Genomic DNA, 17,993 nt, shown 5'->3' on the forward strand with positions numbered 1-17,993 from the left:
ACCTGGCATAAAACACAAAGTTATACAAGACAGTTGAGAAAAACACGAAAAATCTGAAACAAAAAAAATTATAATAAACTCTGCCCCACCCCCTCTCCTTCCCAATCCTGGGAAATGCCCTCCCCACACACACCCACACGACACCCCGAAATCATGCATGGACATTCCCTTTCTCCACCACCCCCAGATTTCTACCACCCCCATATTTCCACCCGCCCTCCCCCCTGCCACCAGCAACAAATAAATCACCCTTAGTTTAGTCTCTTCCTTTTTTGTAATTGTTGTCTTTTCTGTGATCATTCTTTAACTTTAAGTCAAGTTAGGTTATGTGAGATAGTTTTTAAATGAAGGCAAACTAAATTAATAACCCTGCACAGCTCAGACTTTAATGATGAGACATAAAATTATTTGCACAATGGTCAATGGAATCCTCTCAGTGAAATAAAAACACAAGAATTTTTCTCACCAAGAGTGAATAGTCACAATAATGGCCATTGGAATGGAATGCTATTGAATGTAATGGATAATGAAATAGAATGGCTAATGGAATGCAGTGGAATAAATTGAATAGAATGGGTAATAGAATATAATGGAATGGCTAATGAAATATCTATTTGAGCAAATGTCAATTAATAATTTACCAGATTGTTCCCAAATTAGTTTTTTTTTTTTTTGCCTGACCATGCTCTGAACAGACCTTTGTGCAGGGCACTTGTAGCAAGGCTGCATAAAATCCAAATGGTAGGCCCAATGAGAAGGTTCATTTTCTTAACCAAAGCACATGGCACTAGGGGGGAATCTACTATTCACCAGCTGTGCACTACTCGGTGGAGAATGAATGGATTCCATTTCAAAGGCAAATCTAAAGCATTTCTGGCCTCAAACGTCTGTGACTCACCTTCCCACCAGCCGCAGTGGGCGGGGCCCATACTTGTCCATCAGGATGCCGAGGGGGAGGGTGGCAGCACTGAGCAGGAAGGAACCAATGGTGAAGCCCAGATTCAGCATCTCCTCCTGCTCCACGCAGCTCAGCCAATCACCACTCTCCAACACAGTGATGTTCCTGCCCGCTGTCCCATTCTCTACAGGGAGGCAGAAGAGAGGAAGAGAGGGGAGAGGATGAGGAGGGAGGGGGTGGGTCAGAAAAGGGGGGAGAGAGAGAGAGAGAGATAGAGGGGAAGAGAGATATATATTTATGCAAGACCCAGAACACTTGGGTTTTTATCAGATATTGGGTCTTTAGATGGTCCCAGCTTTGCAGTGTTGGGGATGGCATACCTGTGCACAAGTGAGAGTAGAACCCCTCATGCTTCAGCATGATGAGCAGCGAACCCCAACCCAACAGCACTGCTGAGAACAGTAGGTTCTCTAGCACCGCCGAGCCTGCCATCCACCAGCGCCTCCTATAGGCCTGGGATAGGGAGGGTGCCATCACTTTCATACTGCCAACAGGAGGGAAGGAGAGGGAAAGATAGAACACTTTCACATTTACAGTATGGAGAAATACTGTCAGGACTGGGCCCTGACAGTAAAAATAGGTACATTTATGAAATGATCTGTAGGGCAGTTCACAGCAACACGTTCTCATTCCCAACTCGTCAAATATTGCAGCTTGGGCAAGGGCCCTTCTCGTCACTATTCAACGCGTTGGAAAGACTTGAGCGTCTTGGGTTGAGTGAGGTAGCCCATTGAATTGAATTACCACTTTGGCGGATTTTGACGCAATGGACAGACAGTAGCCTGAACCTCAGCGCAAATTTGGAGCTCGTATTTGTAGACAATCAATACTATTGTGACCTATTCCAATTTAATTACTTAAAATCACATACACATATACCAAAATATACCAGAAATTATTTCATTTTAACACTATAGGCTACACGGAAAATTTATTTTAAAAACATCAACATAAACCTAGGCTAATGCATGCTGGGTGACGTAGTTTATTCAGTAGCCTAGTAGTCAATGGGCTACCTCACTTGTCAACCCAAGACGCCCAAATCTATCCAAAGCGTTGAATAGTGACGAGAAGGGCCCTTGCTCAAGCTGCAATATTTGACGAGTTGGGAATGAGAACGTGTTTTTCACAGAAGTCTGCTTCTTATCAGACCCTCAAAGAAAAACAGACTGTTTACTGTGCTGACAGGGAGTCAGCAATTGTGATGATGAAACAGTGCTCATTTGCAAAACATCCAATTGGATCAGCATTATGTGAACTTAAGACACTCCATAATAAAATGTAACTAGACAATTCCTGCAGAAATTGTGAAGTGTGGTTGCCGCCAATGCAAAGTCGACTTTGTGCTGAACAGAGTGAACAGTGTCTGTAGTATGAGCAGAGACAGAGTATTGTGTATGAGCTATAACATCACGGCAACAAGTTGATTTGCGACACATATATACAGAGCTAAATTAACTCTTCATCAAAACTTGATATCTCAGCGTTTTACTCATGGTATGTGGTTGGTAGGGTGTTGCTAGGTGGTTTCAATGGAGTTCTAGGCAGTTGCTAGGGTGTTGCTAGGTGGTTGCTATGGAGTCCTAGGCAGTTGCTAGGGTGTTAATAGGTGGTTGCTATGGTGTTCTATGAGGTTGCTAGGGCGTTGCTACAATGTTCTAGGCAGTTGCTAGGTCTTTACTGAGTCCATAATTCTCGATGACAAACGGTTCAAAAGTTATGAAATATCAAACATCGGCCAATCAGGAAAGGGGGCGAGGCTAACCTACATCAATGGACAAAGGACTCTACCAAGTCCAATGAGGTGTCCTGCAACGCTCTACGACAAGCGGTTCAAAAGTTATGAAATATTACAGATCAGCCAATCAGGAAAGGGGGTGGGGCTAATCTTCACCAATGAACAAAGTACTCTCTACCAAGTCCATTGAGGCATCCCACAATTTGTGGGCAATTTTGCCCCATAGAGATGAATCCACAGAGAGACCAGAGTGCAGCTGCTAGAAGACAGAGCATTTTGACATCACAAGGGTGAACATTCCGCCATTCATACTCTATGGGGAAAAACTGCCCACGAAAAGTCGAATTTTTCAAAAACAGTGGACCGAAACTTTCCACAAAGTAATAGCACACCATTCCCGATGAAGCCGCTTGATTTGACATATTGTACGTGTATGTGGTGCGAAAACTGGGAGGAGCAGCGGTCCAAAAAAAGGGTGGAAAGAATAAAGAAATAAGTAAATAAATATGTGCAATAATAGTGTTTTGTATTGTTGGAAAACTGATGCCATGGGGAACATGGGGGTGGGGGGGGGCTGAGTACCCAAACACAGACACTAACTCATCTGTCATGCTAATTCATGAAAGTCACGGTTTAATAATGCTTACAAGTAACATTGTGAATCGTTCGCATAAAAAAATTATATTTTCAATCGGAGTTGATGTTGAAATATATGTTTCAAAATGGACTCACTTTTCATTTGCATTGTTCTAAGAGTGGCCAAAACCCTTACTTACAGTTGAGGCCAAAAGTTTACATACACATACACCTAAAGATATTCAAACTCAGTTTTACCATACATTTTTTTGGCAAGTCAATTAGGGCATCTACTTTGTTCACATTAGAGGTAATTTTGAAACAATCGATTAGAGACAGAATTATTTCAGCTTCAATTCACTATATCAGAATTCCAGTGGGTCAAACGTTACAGACTGTCTCTTAAAACAGTCTGGAAGATTCCAGAAATTGATGTAATGACTTTTTAGAAATTTCTGATTGGCCAATTTTCATAATTAGGAGTTAATTGGCACCTGTGGTTGTATTTAAGGGCCTACCTTTAGACCTTTAGGCCTACCTGTCTTTTTGCCCTTGATGCCATGGGAAATTCCAAGAAACTCAGCCAAGACCTCAGAAAAACAATTGTGGACCTCCACAACTCTGGTTCCTCCTTAGGAGCAGTTTCTAAACAAATGAAGGTACCACGAGCATCTGTACAAACAATTGTATGCAAATATAAACCTTGGGACCACAGAGACAGGTTCATCGTTCAGGAAGGAGGCACAAATTAACTCCGAGGGCTGGAAAAACTTTGGTCTGAAAGGTTCAACTGAACCACAAGACAACAAAAAAAGAACTGGTGAAGGATTTGGAGGCATCAGGTACCAAATATCTACATCCACCGTTAAGAAAATCCTACATCGCCATGGCTTGAAAGGCTGTCACGCAAGGAAGAAGCCCCTACTCAAAGACCAGCATAAAAAAGCCAGAATGAAGTTTGCAGGTGATCACTAGGATAAAGACCTAGCCTTTTGGAGGAGTGTTCTCTGTTTAGATGAAACAAAAATGTAACTGTTTGGCCATAATGATTAGCGCTATGTACAGAGGGAAAAGGGTGAGGCTTTTAATCCGAAGTTCACCATCTCAACTGTGAAGCATGGGGCTGGCAGCATCATGTTGTGGGGGTGTTTTGCTGGAAAAGGGACTGATGCACTACAGAAAATAGATGGCATCATGAGGACGGAGGATTATCTAGAAATACTGAAGCAACACCTGAAGACATCATCTAGAAAGTTAAAACTTGGTCACAACTGGGTCTTCCAGCAGGACAATGATCCTAAGCATACCTACAAAGTTGTAACAAAATGGCTTAAAGACAATAAAGTGAAAGCACTGGAGTGGCCATCACAAAGCCCTGACTTGAATCCCATAGAAATTTGTTGACTGAACTGAAAAAGTGTGTCCGAGCAAGGAGGCCCACAAACCTGACAGAGTTACACCAGCTCTGTCAGGAGGAATGGGCAAAACATTCCGGCAAAGTATTGTGAGAAGCATGTATAAGGCTACCCCAAGCATTTGATTCACGTTAAGCAATTAAAAGGCGAAGCCACCAAATACTAACAAAGTATATGCAAGTGCATGTACTTTTCACCCACTGAAAATCCGATATAGTACATAAAAGCTGAAATAAATCTGTCTCTAAGATATTATTTTGAAATGACCTCTTAGGGAAATAAAGAAGATACCCTAATTGACTTAACACAGGAAATGTATGGTAACATAAAATGTGTGGAGTTGTGCAAAATTGAGTTTGAATGTCTTTAGCCTAGGTGTATGTAAACTTTTGGCCTCAACTGTATTCCTGAGTTCCAGCATACACTGAAATGCAATTAAAATTGTGTGATGAAAAAAGTGATGAGCCAGACCAGCCACTTACCAGCCTAATACTGATGCAATGTGTTCATGGTTTATTCTGTAATACGTTAAAAAATCATTTCCCCATTATTTCAATGAATTATTTTCATCCTTCGTCGTCATGTGTTATTAGCAGTATATGTCCAGTTACTGGTCAGCCCACAGTTTCTTGAAGAACATTCATCAACTGATTAACACTATTGTCGCTGTACTGTAGTAATATAAATGGGAGTTAGTTACCTGCTGGTGGCCTGTAGGGTGTAAAATAGTCACTGGTTCTCCTGTAGTACTGTGTGTGACCTGTAGGGTATAAAATACACGGTTTGGAGGTAAGTGCTTTGGGAAATTCCATAAATTGAAATTAAATAGCAAAAAAGTTGCTAAAAAAGAAACAAAAAAAAAGTGACAGAACTGTGCGACATTGCTTGACATGGCAACCCAGATAGGACAGTCTGACCTCCACATGTGATGGCAGGGCACTGAGGTCAGCAGGATATTTCAATATACATGTGGAAAAAAGGCAGTTTCCAAAAAAAAATAGGACCCCATTTTCTCTGAATTTTTTTTTACATATCTTTATCTTGTTACCTTATTTGATTTATCTTTAAAGCATTATTTGTTTATAATTATTTAGAATGAATGTTTTCGCCTTGTTTTGCTGTGGTAGTTCAAGTTTTTGCTTCAAATGATTCTTGCCATTTTGTATTTGTGAGGAGGTGTGTGGCGTAAGGTTCACCATCTTTGTTTTGTTTGCATGTCCCGTCACATTAAAATGTGTTGTGAAGTGCAAGTAAAAAAGATCCATTGAGAACTCATCTTGCCAAAGAAGGATAGATTTCCCATTCTCTTGAAAGTGGGGCACAGCTGTGTGGTTACAACAGGGACAGACAAAGTGACACAAACACCAAGTGCGGAGTTGGGTTCAAAACCCAAGCTTCATATTTACACATACACGTTACGAGAATAATGGACAGTTCCTTCCTTGCGTGCCCAGAGCTGACTCTTCTGTCTGTGGCAGTAGCATTCGTTTGTTACTATTTCTAACCCATGAAGAAGCGGCTGAGCAATCACTTCTCACAGGAGGGCAGGTTAAGACACTGATACACTGTTCAGACTCAACATTATACCCAATGGATATTTTAGCAGGAACAGCTCCAATGGCACAGTTCAACAATGATTAGCCTACTTTAGCAAAATGGGTTAGAGCTAATGCGTAACACCACACCTGAATAACAGCACCTGCGGAGAACCTTCTGCAAAACAGTTATTCCTAGGCTGGTCTGATTGTTTTATTTTTTTTTTGCATGAAGCAAAAATGCATTTGGGCAGTGAAACTATTTTGGTGGTTTTTGCTGTGTACTCCACCACATTGGATTTGAAATTATTCACACCTACAATCACTTTTGTTCGTTTTCTAGTGCAAGAACTAATCATGCAACACACAGCTGGCCAAGAAACACCTGAACATTCCATTTTCCAATTACTTTTGATCCCCTACAATGGAGCAACTATGTATAAAAAGTGCTGTAATTTCTACACGGATCACCCGATCTGGTGGTAAATACCCTCAAATTAAAGCAGCCTGTCAGCATATTCACTCATTTCAAATCCGATGCGCTGGAGTACAGAGCCAAAACCACAAAAATGTCACAAAATGTGTTTGATTAATTTAATCAGACCCTTGTGAGCTTTAAGAAGACCATAAATACTTACTAGTCATTCAGTTTGTGTTTTCATATGGTGACTTTACAAGCAGGATGGCCTACAGTACGTGACTTCTCAGTCAGTCTAGAGGCTACAGTAATTTTCAGACCAGAGTTTAAGAGCAACACCACTTAAGTAGAATTATTTGGGACGTGTGTTGAAGAGAGAAGTTAAAAGGTAAACTTCTGCATCTTTATTTACAGATAAAAAGAGTTTGTGCTTCTTGTACTATCTGGAGAAGGTCCTTCCTGAAGCTGAGAGAGTTCCTGCGTGGTATTGTGTGGGTTAGCAGGTGCCTCAGTGTTCTGGTTCCTCTCCCGCCGATAGCCTCTGGCACTCACAGCTGAGACCCCCTCCCCCACCACCCCCTGCTGTGTATTTGTCGAGGGACATGTTTGAACAGGTGAACGTATCACCTGGGGGTCATACATCTGGAGGCTGCCACGCCAGCCTGGAACAGAACAATCTGGGTCACCCAGCCCAATTAATGCCTTCAAACATTCACCCCCGCCCCCAACTGCTACCTTTGATCTCTCACACTTGTACAGAATGAAACAAACTTTGGGGGGGGGGGGGGGGGACATGGTTTAGCAGGGTTCCAGACTGGCTTCTTTGCCTGGGAGGGTTGGGGGTTTTACCAACGAGCACACAGTACTTAATTTTACAGGCTTAGCAGTTTGAGGTGTCCTGCTTTTCAGGGGGTAGAGGAGGGGGACTACTTTTGATTGGATTTGTTTTATAGTGAAAAATACATATAAAGCTGCTCAGCTAAATGTAGATATAACAATACTACAGACACTGAAAACCATTTAAAAAATCCAAAGGTACATTTCCAGCCTTCAGGCTCCAGTGTGCAGAAACTAACAGACAGACAGTCAGGTCATACAGACAGATCACCAGGTGTAGCTTCCAAAGAACAGCATGTTTCTCTGACAAATAAAATGAATGTGCCAGCAGGCCCTTTCCTAGTGCTAGCTTCCAAATTCTAACCAGATCACTATTATCACATGTGCTGGGTTTGTCTACCATCAGATACCAGATGGGTACATTAAACCTGCTTTCTAGGACACATTTTGTATGTGACATTTGTGTCACATACAAAAGCCTCAGGAAAGAGTCTCCCCTCTGAAACGTGAGCTTGATTGTTGATAAAACATTTTTCCAAATGAGTCGCTGTCCTCAACTCTTTCATTTTCAAAGTGTTATTTTGCTCCTTGGACAAAGTGCCACTCATGTGAAGTTGAATTCCTTGGTCCCTGGAAGTACCGTGCTCCCTCCTTTTTTCATTTATTAAACAAAAATCTTCCAATGCCCTTCCCCCTGGGGCCAGTTCCAATCTTTTACCTCCACATCACTGAATTTTTCCACATCACTTTTTGATTTACAAGGGAATAATATTCAGGTTTGCTTTATCGTGAAAATTAATTTGCTCATTTCTGAATTTTTAAAATTATTGTTATAATTTTACACCTCTGCTGTTTTGGGCTAACAGAAGAAACTTTTTTCATAACAAAAGCAGCAGGGTTCTGTGGCTTCAGTGACTGCAGGTTTGATTCCAGTGTGGGGCTTACGTTGGGTCCTTGAACAAGGCACATAACCTGAACTGCCATAATTTGTAGGTTTTATGTGAGCTTTCTTTCTCTCTGGTCACAAAAATACATTTCCACCAATTGAATAATTAAGCTCTAAACGTCGCCCACCTGGGGAGCAAAAGTGAATCAAAGTAAAGTGAATCACTCACAAAGTGAATTATGAAAATTGCCTCTCACTTGTCAGCATAGACTGAGGAGGCCAGCGGCAGGAAATTCATTAAAGGCTTAAACTGTAACACAAGTGTGTGCGTAATTCCATTAGACACAGTTCAGCAGAGCCTTTTCTGAGCTCAATGGTGTGCTTTAAGTGGATTAATTTTGTACCATACCCCCCACTGAGACACTGAATGCTTTTGCAATTACAATCTAAATAGCCTTCATTCTTACTAAGGTACCACATACTGCATGGCTCACTTTAAGATATTTACATTTGTGTTTGAGTGCAGTGGTAATCTTACATCCGTGAAAGCCGCCATGATTTACATAGTTGTAATGTGAGGAAATATTCAAAATGGCATTGACAAAGTATTACATTTCACGTGAGATGCATACAATGCAGGAAAAACCCAGAGCACCTCAAAAGACTCTCTCAATCACAGAAACTGCCCTCCAAAATGCTGTGCAGCATCTACTTTTCTTTAATTCACGCATGACCCAGACACTTCACCGAAGACCCTGCACTCAATAAAACGTCACTCCCCTGATGTTGTATGTAGAAGATAGCTGCAATTCCTTCAAGAATTCCTTGGAGTTATGGCTCATTTTGTGGTCTGAAACAGAACCCAACCAAGCAATCACCTGCACCGACACATGCTGTGTGTTTTACCACAAACACGCATGTTTGTCTATAGTCCTCCTGCTCTTTCTCTCACACATTTCCTGCCAGTTTTCCACAACTACTTCCTGTGTTTTGGGTGGGTGTGTGTGTGTGTGTGTGAGAGAGAGAGAGGGACTGCCTTTTACATCCACTTCAATTATATTTTGTGATCAGTTTTTTCTTAACATAACTGACTAAAACCGGCATGAAAAAAACTAGGGGTTGAGGAAAATTGATAACTGCAGGGTGAGTGTGTGAGTGGTGCCAAAGGTTCCCCCCAACCCCCCAGGACAAACCCACAGCCACACTGACCTCCTTTGAGATGCTGGAGGATTCCGATGTACTACAACTCATCACCTCTCATCGTGCAACCACCTGTCCACTTGACCCCATCCCATCTACAGTTCTCCAATCCATTTCCAGCGAGTTCCTTCCCTATCTGTCCTCCATTGTTAATTCCTCTCTTTCCTCTGGTCATGTTCCCTCTGATTTTAAGATGGCTCATGTTACCCCACTTCCCAAAAAACCCACCTCAGACCCCTCCGATGTAATGAAATCTCGACCCGTATCGCTTCTACCCTTTCTGTCCAAAACCCTTGAACGAGCAGTTCTTAAACAACTAACCTCTTTTCTCCATCAGAACAACCTGCTAGACCCTCACCAGTCTGGCTTCCGATCCGGGCACTCAACAGAGACTGCGCTCCTAGCTGTGACGGAGGCACTTGCCACTGCAAGAGCCTCACGCCTCTCCTCTGTCCTGATCCTTCTTGACCTGTCTGCAGCTTTCGACACGGTCAACCATAAAATACTCCTCTCCACCTTGGCTGGGATGGGTATCGCCGGGACTGCCCTGTCTTGGTTCGCTTCCTATCTTGCAGATAGATCCTACCAGGTCACCTGGAAGGGGTTTGCCTCTGCTTCTCATCCCCTTGTTACGGGAGTGCCGCAGGGATCTGTACTGGGTCCTCTGCTGTTCTCCTTATACACCAGATCTCTTGGTTCATTTATTAATTCAAATGGCTTCTCCTATCATTGTCATGCAGATGACACACAACTCTTCTTTTCTTTCCCCCCCTCGGCCACACAGGTCAATGATAAGATATCTTCCTGCCTGGCTGACATCTCCACCTGGATGGCCAGCCACCATCTGAAGCTCAACCTCAACAAAACTGAGCTGCTCTTCTTCCCGTGCAAGACCTCCTTACTTCGTGAGCTCTCTATCACGGTTGATGGCACCACAGTGACTGCCTCTCACTCTGCCAAGAGCTTGGGGGTGGTCCTGGATGACCAACTGGACCTCAAGGAGCACATCAAGGCAACATTACGGTCCTGCAGATTCCTTCCCTGACGATGCACTCCACCCAGTTGCTCGTCCAGGCTACGGTGACCTCTCGCCTTGATTACTGCAACGCTCTCCTTGCAAGCCTGCCAGCTTGTGCCATACAGCCACTACAGATGATTCAGAATGCCGCTGCCCGACTCATCTACAACCTTCCCAAATTCTCCCACGTCACTCCTCTGCTGCGATCACTCCACTGGCTACCGGTCGCTGCCAGGATCCGGTTCAAAGCCCTGACACTTGCCTACACTGCTGCCAACAGTGGTGGAACGAACTCCCCGTCCCTCTCCGAACCTCCCCCTCACTACCCATCTTCCGCCGTGGCCTGAAGACTCATCTCTTCAGACTATACCTAGACTAACCACCACCACGCTGTATATTTCACTCTAAATCTCCCCCCCCCCCCCTTTTTTTCATGACACTTGTTACATGTTGCCCCATCCCAGCACTTTTTGGTCATTTGTATTTGTCCTAATACTGTAGCTTATTCTTCTGCCTAGTTGGCTTTGCAGAGGTTAGGTCTGAATAGTGTTCACTGTGTGAACTAAACTGTGTTCTTGGCTAGAAATAGCTGTACAAAATAAGTATTGTACCTTACTGAAACTGTGTTTAGCAGTTGTCTATGACCATGAAATGCACTTTTTGTACGTCGCTTTGGATAAAAGCGTCTGCCAAATAAATGTAATGTAATGGAGGAATGTATAAGACATGTGGTGTAATGTACTGAGATGAACCCTCTAGAACCCCTCTTGCAAATGATGCATTATTGAACAGCTGTACATTGACACAAATGCCATTCCGCTCAACCTTAAACGTTTTAAACATCTGTTCACCCACTGATTACAAATTACTGATCATCTTTGGGGGACTTGCATGTCCCGTTCTATCATCTGCAGTCATCTTTCAAAAAAAACAGCATAGGAATATTTCTACAATCAGTGGATTTGTTAATATAAAATGGACAGTACAAATAGTACTAATAAATATTAAAAGTAGTGAACAAGATGGCGATTACTATTAATGACATGTTTTATCCTGTAAGAGCTAGTATGAACATTTAAGCAATGCATTTGCATACCCAGCAAAATGTTCCGTCTTAAACGAACTCTTGAAATGCTTGGAACCGCCAAAGAAAAAACTGAATACGCAATTTATTGAAACATTTCATGGAAAAAGACACAGCTGCTACAACTCGTCAGCATGCTACATGAAACCAACGCAATTCACCACGTGGTTTGTTTAAAAACAATAGCCAACTGTGTAGCCACTTAATGTAACGAAGTCACAAAGAGAACACACAATATGCATTCGTGAGTCTAGTAAATTGACTAGATTGTCACTAAATTGTCATCAGAGAAACAGAAAAAAATAAAATCATAATTATGCAAAACAAAAATTTGTGACACGGCGCGACCGAGAGCTGAAGGCTCGTGTGCCACGTGTGACGTCTCATTTCAGCGATTATTTTTTTGTCAGAACTTTTCCGTCAGCGATTGAACTTGCTTTCACATGTCGGTATGCATAGAGACGATAAAAGACAGAAAAACTTACTTCAGTCGGTATCTCACTGTCTGTTATTTTCCGTAGCCTAACTCCGTTCTCTGCGCTTAAAAAATCGTACTCCTTTAAGTAAATATATATAGCCTATGTGTTTATCTACCGGAGGGATTGTGTCTGTCTTCTTGTAAAAAAAATCTCCCTTTGGTTCTTGAAACTTCTACGTTTTATTTCGACTAATCACAGAGGCGTTGTGACATAAACAAGTAGCCAGATTATGCAGCCTACTGTAAACTACGTTCAAACATTTTCTCTCCTTTTCCCTCCACCCCCCCCCCCCTCTCTCTCTCTCTTCTCTCTCTCTCTCTCTCTCTCTCTCTCTCTCTCTCTTCTAAATTTGAACAGACACCCCACCCCCAAGCACACCTCTCCTTCTCCATCTCTCACAGAGCACTGCCAGTCAATCAGATCAGAGGGACACAGTCACAAGAACAGGGGTCTTCATTATTAGCACAACAGCTCTCCCTACTGCTAGCTTCCAGTACTAACATTGGGATGGCAGGTATGCCATTCGCCAAGTTACGGCTTGCCCCATACCTATCAGACCTGTGTCAAATGCAAATACGTATTTGTATTTGTATTTGTATTTGAAAATGTAGTTAACTACATATTTGAAGTATTTTCAAATACATTCACAAATTATATTTATTTAATTTCATGGAAAACCAAATACATTCCCAAATAGCATTTAAAAAATACATTCCTTTAAATCAATACTTTCCTGGGAAACCAAATACTTTAGTATTTAAAGCCTTTTAAAAATACATTAAAATACAAATACAATTTTAAAATATTTTGAAATATTTCTGTGATAACAGAAATGACTGAGCCAGCAACAATGTAGGCTTCTTACTGAAGGGGGTATCCCAGAGTTTGTTGTACAATCTTTGTGAGTGGCCCTCGATGTGATGTCAGCAAATTATAATACTGAGGGCACTCCAGGGGAACTACTTGGGCCTAGGGGTTGAATTTGGATTATGGGCAAGGGTAGCCTATGCTGGCAATTTTAAACAACCCATGCATTGCCTCTAACAGACAGTAGCCTAAACGGTCGTACATGTCTTTGCATGGAGGGGATGACAAACCCAAACATCTTGATAAGCTACTTGCCAGTTTATTTGCACCCATGCAGTCTATTTAAAGTTAGTGGCCTTTTACTGTATTTACTCTTTTTTCTGTTGTCAGAGTTGAACAGCCAAATGTACAGTTCCATCTTCTACATTTTGTAAGGTAAGACACAGATAAAATAGAATTCAGTCATGCGTATTCACTACCAAATTAACCCCTATGCGCACATGCAAAATCTGGCCAATCCTTGCCCATTTAGGGGGTACCATATTTAAAGCTTTAAAACTCAAGATGTGAACATCACAGAGACCTGAAAAATGGCTTAAATGAAGCAAGACAGTTGTACCATTTACAAAACTAACTAGATTAGTTTATATTCATAATTTAGAGAGAAATTAAGTGCCATAGATGCAATTTTCTTGGCAAAAAAAATGAATTTGCTCTTTTTTCATTTGCAATGAAATATTGAGAGATATATAAAACAGGTTAAACTATGTCCTGGATCAAAAATTCCTTGACCACAAGTGCGTAAAATCTAATGGTGGATATGTAGAACTACTAAGTTCTATGAAACAAAATGTAAGCTGTGTACCCAGTGTCTTCAAATCTATCCAAAATGTCTAAATTATGCATTTCTGTAAATCACAAAATAATGTATTTTACTACAGATCAGCTGTTTTGACTCAAGAAACTCAGGGTCGCATAATTTTCAAGTGGGAATTTCAAGCTTTCCGTCAGTACAGTGCTATAAAATATCTAGGGGTCCAGAAACATATCCAAAATCTCTCCAAAAATGAATAAAATGCTTTTTGTCCATTAAAAAAATAAAGCATATAAATGGGCCCCTTATGAAGGCTTAACACGAAACATTGATATCAGATTAAAAAATAATAATGCAAAAACATTGTCTCACAATGTGGTACAGTGCCTAAATGTGTTATCATTAACTCTTGCATGTTTTTCTGTAGGCTACTCTACAGTATGTTTTCTTGTATGGGGATGGGATGACATTAAAACAATATTGAACCATCCAGCACATTTTGGCAATGTTCCAGCTTTCACATCATAACCAGTGAATAAAACACAAACACTACTGCGCTACCAACGAACGTTTACGTTGCAGTGTGAAACATCCTAATTATAAAATACCACTAACTTATTTAAAAACACTCAATTTCAAAACTGACGTACATAACCGAAATATTGTGTGCAGTAATACTTAGCGATGAGGAAATGTTATCTGTGTTCAGTAGATAGAGACAGGGACAAAGAATCAATGCTATTCTGACTTAATCCAGAAAACTATATCAGCTAGGTCTGTCAGCAAAAATATGGCTTAGCTATGCTCAAAGGTCCTCAGTAATAATATTTTCCAAGAAATGACAAAAATCATCGATAATGTTTCGTTGGATGCAGTGTCTTTAACTGCTACCACAGAGTAAATGTGTAAGGCAGCGATGGTGAGAGAAAAACGTTTGGTTTTTTAATTTATTTTATTTATTTCAATGACGCTACGTGCAACATGAAATAAGGCTTGAAATTAAAACCGTCACTTTCACCCATCAAAGTTGGGAGGGCAGGCTCTAGCGAGTACACAAAACACAGGACGCTTAGTGATAGGTTGAGTATTTCTGAGAGACCCACCTCTAGTGGCTACAGTCTACAGCAATCCAGCGATGAGCGATAGGATTCCCAAGGCAAGCAAAGCGCAGTAGCACACTTATCGTGCATTCGGACGGTCCTCGTCAACTCATAAAGTCAGAAATTTATCACGTGACCAAGTCGTATTTACGAGGTGTTTGCGTTTGGGCAGTCACGCCAACCATAGACATATATACAACGTCTGCGTCTGGATGGCAGTCTGCACTGCAAAATAACGATAACAAGAAGCTTCTTTCGGTTTGCGTTTGTGTCCATTTTTAAAATAAATTAATTTTTTTGAGTTCGTGGATAGGAAATGGAGGGGGGGTTAAAGTTCACAACACGTCACACTAATGGGCCATATAGTGACACGCCCCCACCGCCGCACAACCCTGCGGCAAGGTGCCGCATTGCCTGACTTGGTGTGAATGCAGCCTTAGGCCCATTTGTGTGACGTCACAAACTTTAACCCTCCCTCCTGTCCGCTAACTCAAAAAAAAAAAATGGACACAAACACAAACCGAAGGAAGCTTCTTGCTATCCTTATTTTGCAGCGTTGACTGCCAGCCAGACGCACACGTCGAAGCTGGGTACACAAAATAAACCAAGCGAGGACACAACTGGGAGAGTATCATCGTTTGGTCCATGAACTCCATAGTGCTAGGTACAATAAACTAACATGCAAGAACTGCTAAATAGCAAATCTTTTATATAGCTTAATTCCGACGTTCGGAATTGATATTTAGCTAGTAATTACCCATTACCTGGTACTGTCAAATCACAATGACGATTATAAAATCAAATCTTAGGAAATGAATCGTGCCAGTAATTCAGCTTACATTACATTACATTACATTTATTTGGCAGATGCTTTTATCCAAAGCGACGTACAAAAGTGCATTTCACGGTCATAGACAACTACTAAACACAGGGTTCAGTAAGATACAATACTTATTTTGTACAGCTATTTCTAGCCAAAAACACAGTTTAGTTCACACAGTGAACACTATTCAGACCTAACCTCTGCAAAGCCAACTAGGCAGAAGAATAAGCTACAGTATTAGGACAAATACAAATTACCAGCTGACAGTTGCTCGGTAAACAGCGGAATGCTACATGGTAATTTAAACAATTTCCGGGATTGGCCAATGCAGCGTGACGTCGGGTTGCGTTCCGGGAAAAGTTGATTCTGGTTCAACTTTCTTGCTGCAGGCCGCTGCATTTTTTTTCAGCACCACACGCACTTCCCCCATTGCCTGATCTGGTGTGAATGCAGCCTTTAAGGCTGGATTCACACCAAATCAGCTTGCGGCAGGGTTGTGCGGCAAAAACGGCAGTGTTCCCATTCATTTGAATAGGGGTAGTGCATTTAGGCTGCAGCAGTGGTTGACCCCATGGGGTGCCGAAAAAAAACGCAGCGGCAAAACAATGTTTTGTGTTCTGCACGTTCCCCTGTGGGGAATTGTATTATTGTTTTCTATCATTCAATCATTGTTTTGGGTTCATGTCTCGTCGTTTTCGCTTCCCTCCCTGGTTTGATTGTGAATTGAGTTCTCCTGTGTCTTGTTATAGTTCGGTCTATTTAAGTCCTTTATTTCCCTGACTCGGGTGCTGGTTCCTTGTGTTTCTGATTGTGTTTCTGGCTGTGTGTTTCTGCCTGTGTGTTCCTGCCTGCGTTCCTGCCCATTTATCTGTCCGTGCGTACCTGCCTGTTTTCTGCCTTCCTGAGTTCTGTCCTGTCCAAATTCTGTTCTGTGTTTTTTGGGATTTTTGGATTTTTATTCTGTTTTCTGTTTTTGAAGAATTCCTTTGTGTTTTTGAAAGTTGCCCTGCGTGGTCTCTTTTGTTCCCTGCTTTTGTTACCCTTTTGTGACTAAAGTCTTTGTTTGATTTGCCTTTGAGTTTTTGAGTTTTCCTCACTCTGCGTTTGGGTCCTGGTCCTCTGTTTCCTGATAGAATTTCAGATAATTTCTAAATAATTATTTAAAAGTAATACTTTAAATATGTATTTGACCCAGGTACCTATACAGCACCAAGAGTTTTCCAAGTCCTGAAGAATATTAACTTCTGACCTCATGTAATCACACAGCATTCACATACAACTTCACACCTTCACACAATGAAATCCTAAATAACCCACAATAACTTGGATTATTTAGCATTTCTCTCCTTATTCTTCTTTTTCCTGCTGATTACATCATCACAATTGCTCCAGTCTCACAAAGAATAAGTCTCACCATGGCACCAAGCACATCATCTGAAGCTGGTTCCACGAACATGACAGTGACTTAAATTTACTTCAATGGCCTGCTCAGTCCCCAGATTTCAATCAAATGGAGCATCATTGATGTAGATGAGGTGGAACAGGAAGTTCACAGCACAAATGCGATGTGATGACAGATCTGAAGGAACTGTGTTATGCAATCAAGTCAGCATGAACTAAAATCCCTGAGGACTGTTTCCAGCACCTTGTTGAATCCATGCTACGTACTAGATCGGTGTATCTAATAAAGTGGCCAGTGAGTGTGTATATAAGCATATATATGTTAGTACTATAAAACTGGATTAAAGTTGGAGAGCCAAGCAGTAATGGCCTCAGCTGTTCTTAAATTGTATCGAACTGGAACGTCTGGGAAATGGCTTTCTTAGTGCATACTAACCAAGGCTTAATAAAAATACTTATTTGCTTAATGATGCTTAAAGAGTTATACGTTTGAACCCCCATGTTTTTCTCTCAAGGAAATTTCTATTATTTTGCTCATATTTAGACAACAAGCTTAACAAGGAAAAAATCTTTCTTGGAATGATATTGTAATTTTTAGCCAGGAGTTAATACTCATGGAATGTCTCAGCTGTACAAACTATAGGCTTCAGTTCTTGTGTAGGTTCATTAAGACCTGTCAATCAACATTTGTCCTTAACTTTAATTTGCAGGGAAACCTAAGTATAATTCTTTTACTTCACAAACTTAGTTTGGCAATCTAGTTTTGTTGGTTACTGAGCTCACAAATCGGTGTTGTAAAGTGAAAAAATAAATCTTGTTTTTAATAGCCTACTTTAAGGCCTAATGTAGATGCAGTCCCAGCCTAAGTCTCATTATGCAGACTCCTGTTGTATGAAATGAAAAT

General features: G+C 41.3%; 1 protein-coding gene across 2 annotated transcripts in view; it reads right to left on the minus strand.

The window, feature by feature from the left end:
- slc43a1a (solute carrier family 43 member 1a) overlaps window positions 1–12,289 on the minus strand; it is a 39,368-nt gene extending 27,079 nt beyond the window's left edge. For both annotated transcript variants that reach the window (XR_010331297.1, XM_064344019.1), the window contains exons 1-4: window positions 12,151–12,289; window positions 5,388–5,447; window positions 1,279–1,442; window positions 899–1,082 (exon numbers count right to left, since the gene is read on the minus strand). Coding sequence is in view for 1 of the 2 variants with exons in the window: in XM_064344019.1 (XP_064200089.1) it covers window positions 899–1,082; window positions 1,279–1,441 (347 nt within the window). In the remaining variant the exon portion in view is untranslated. The remainder of the gene's footprint in view (window positions 1–898; window positions 1,083–1,278; window positions 1,443–5,387; window positions 5,448–12,150) is intronic.
- Between the last annotated feature and the right edge of the window lie 5,704 nt (window positions 12,290–17,993).

Source organism: Anguilla rostrata, chromosome 7 (assembly GCF_018555375.3).
Source record: "Anguilla rostrata isolate EN2019 chromosome 7, ASM1855537v3, whole genome shotgun sequence".
Taxonomy (NCBI): Eukaryota; Metazoa; Chordata; class Actinopteri; order Anguilliformes; family Anguillidae; genus Anguilla; species Anguilla rostrata.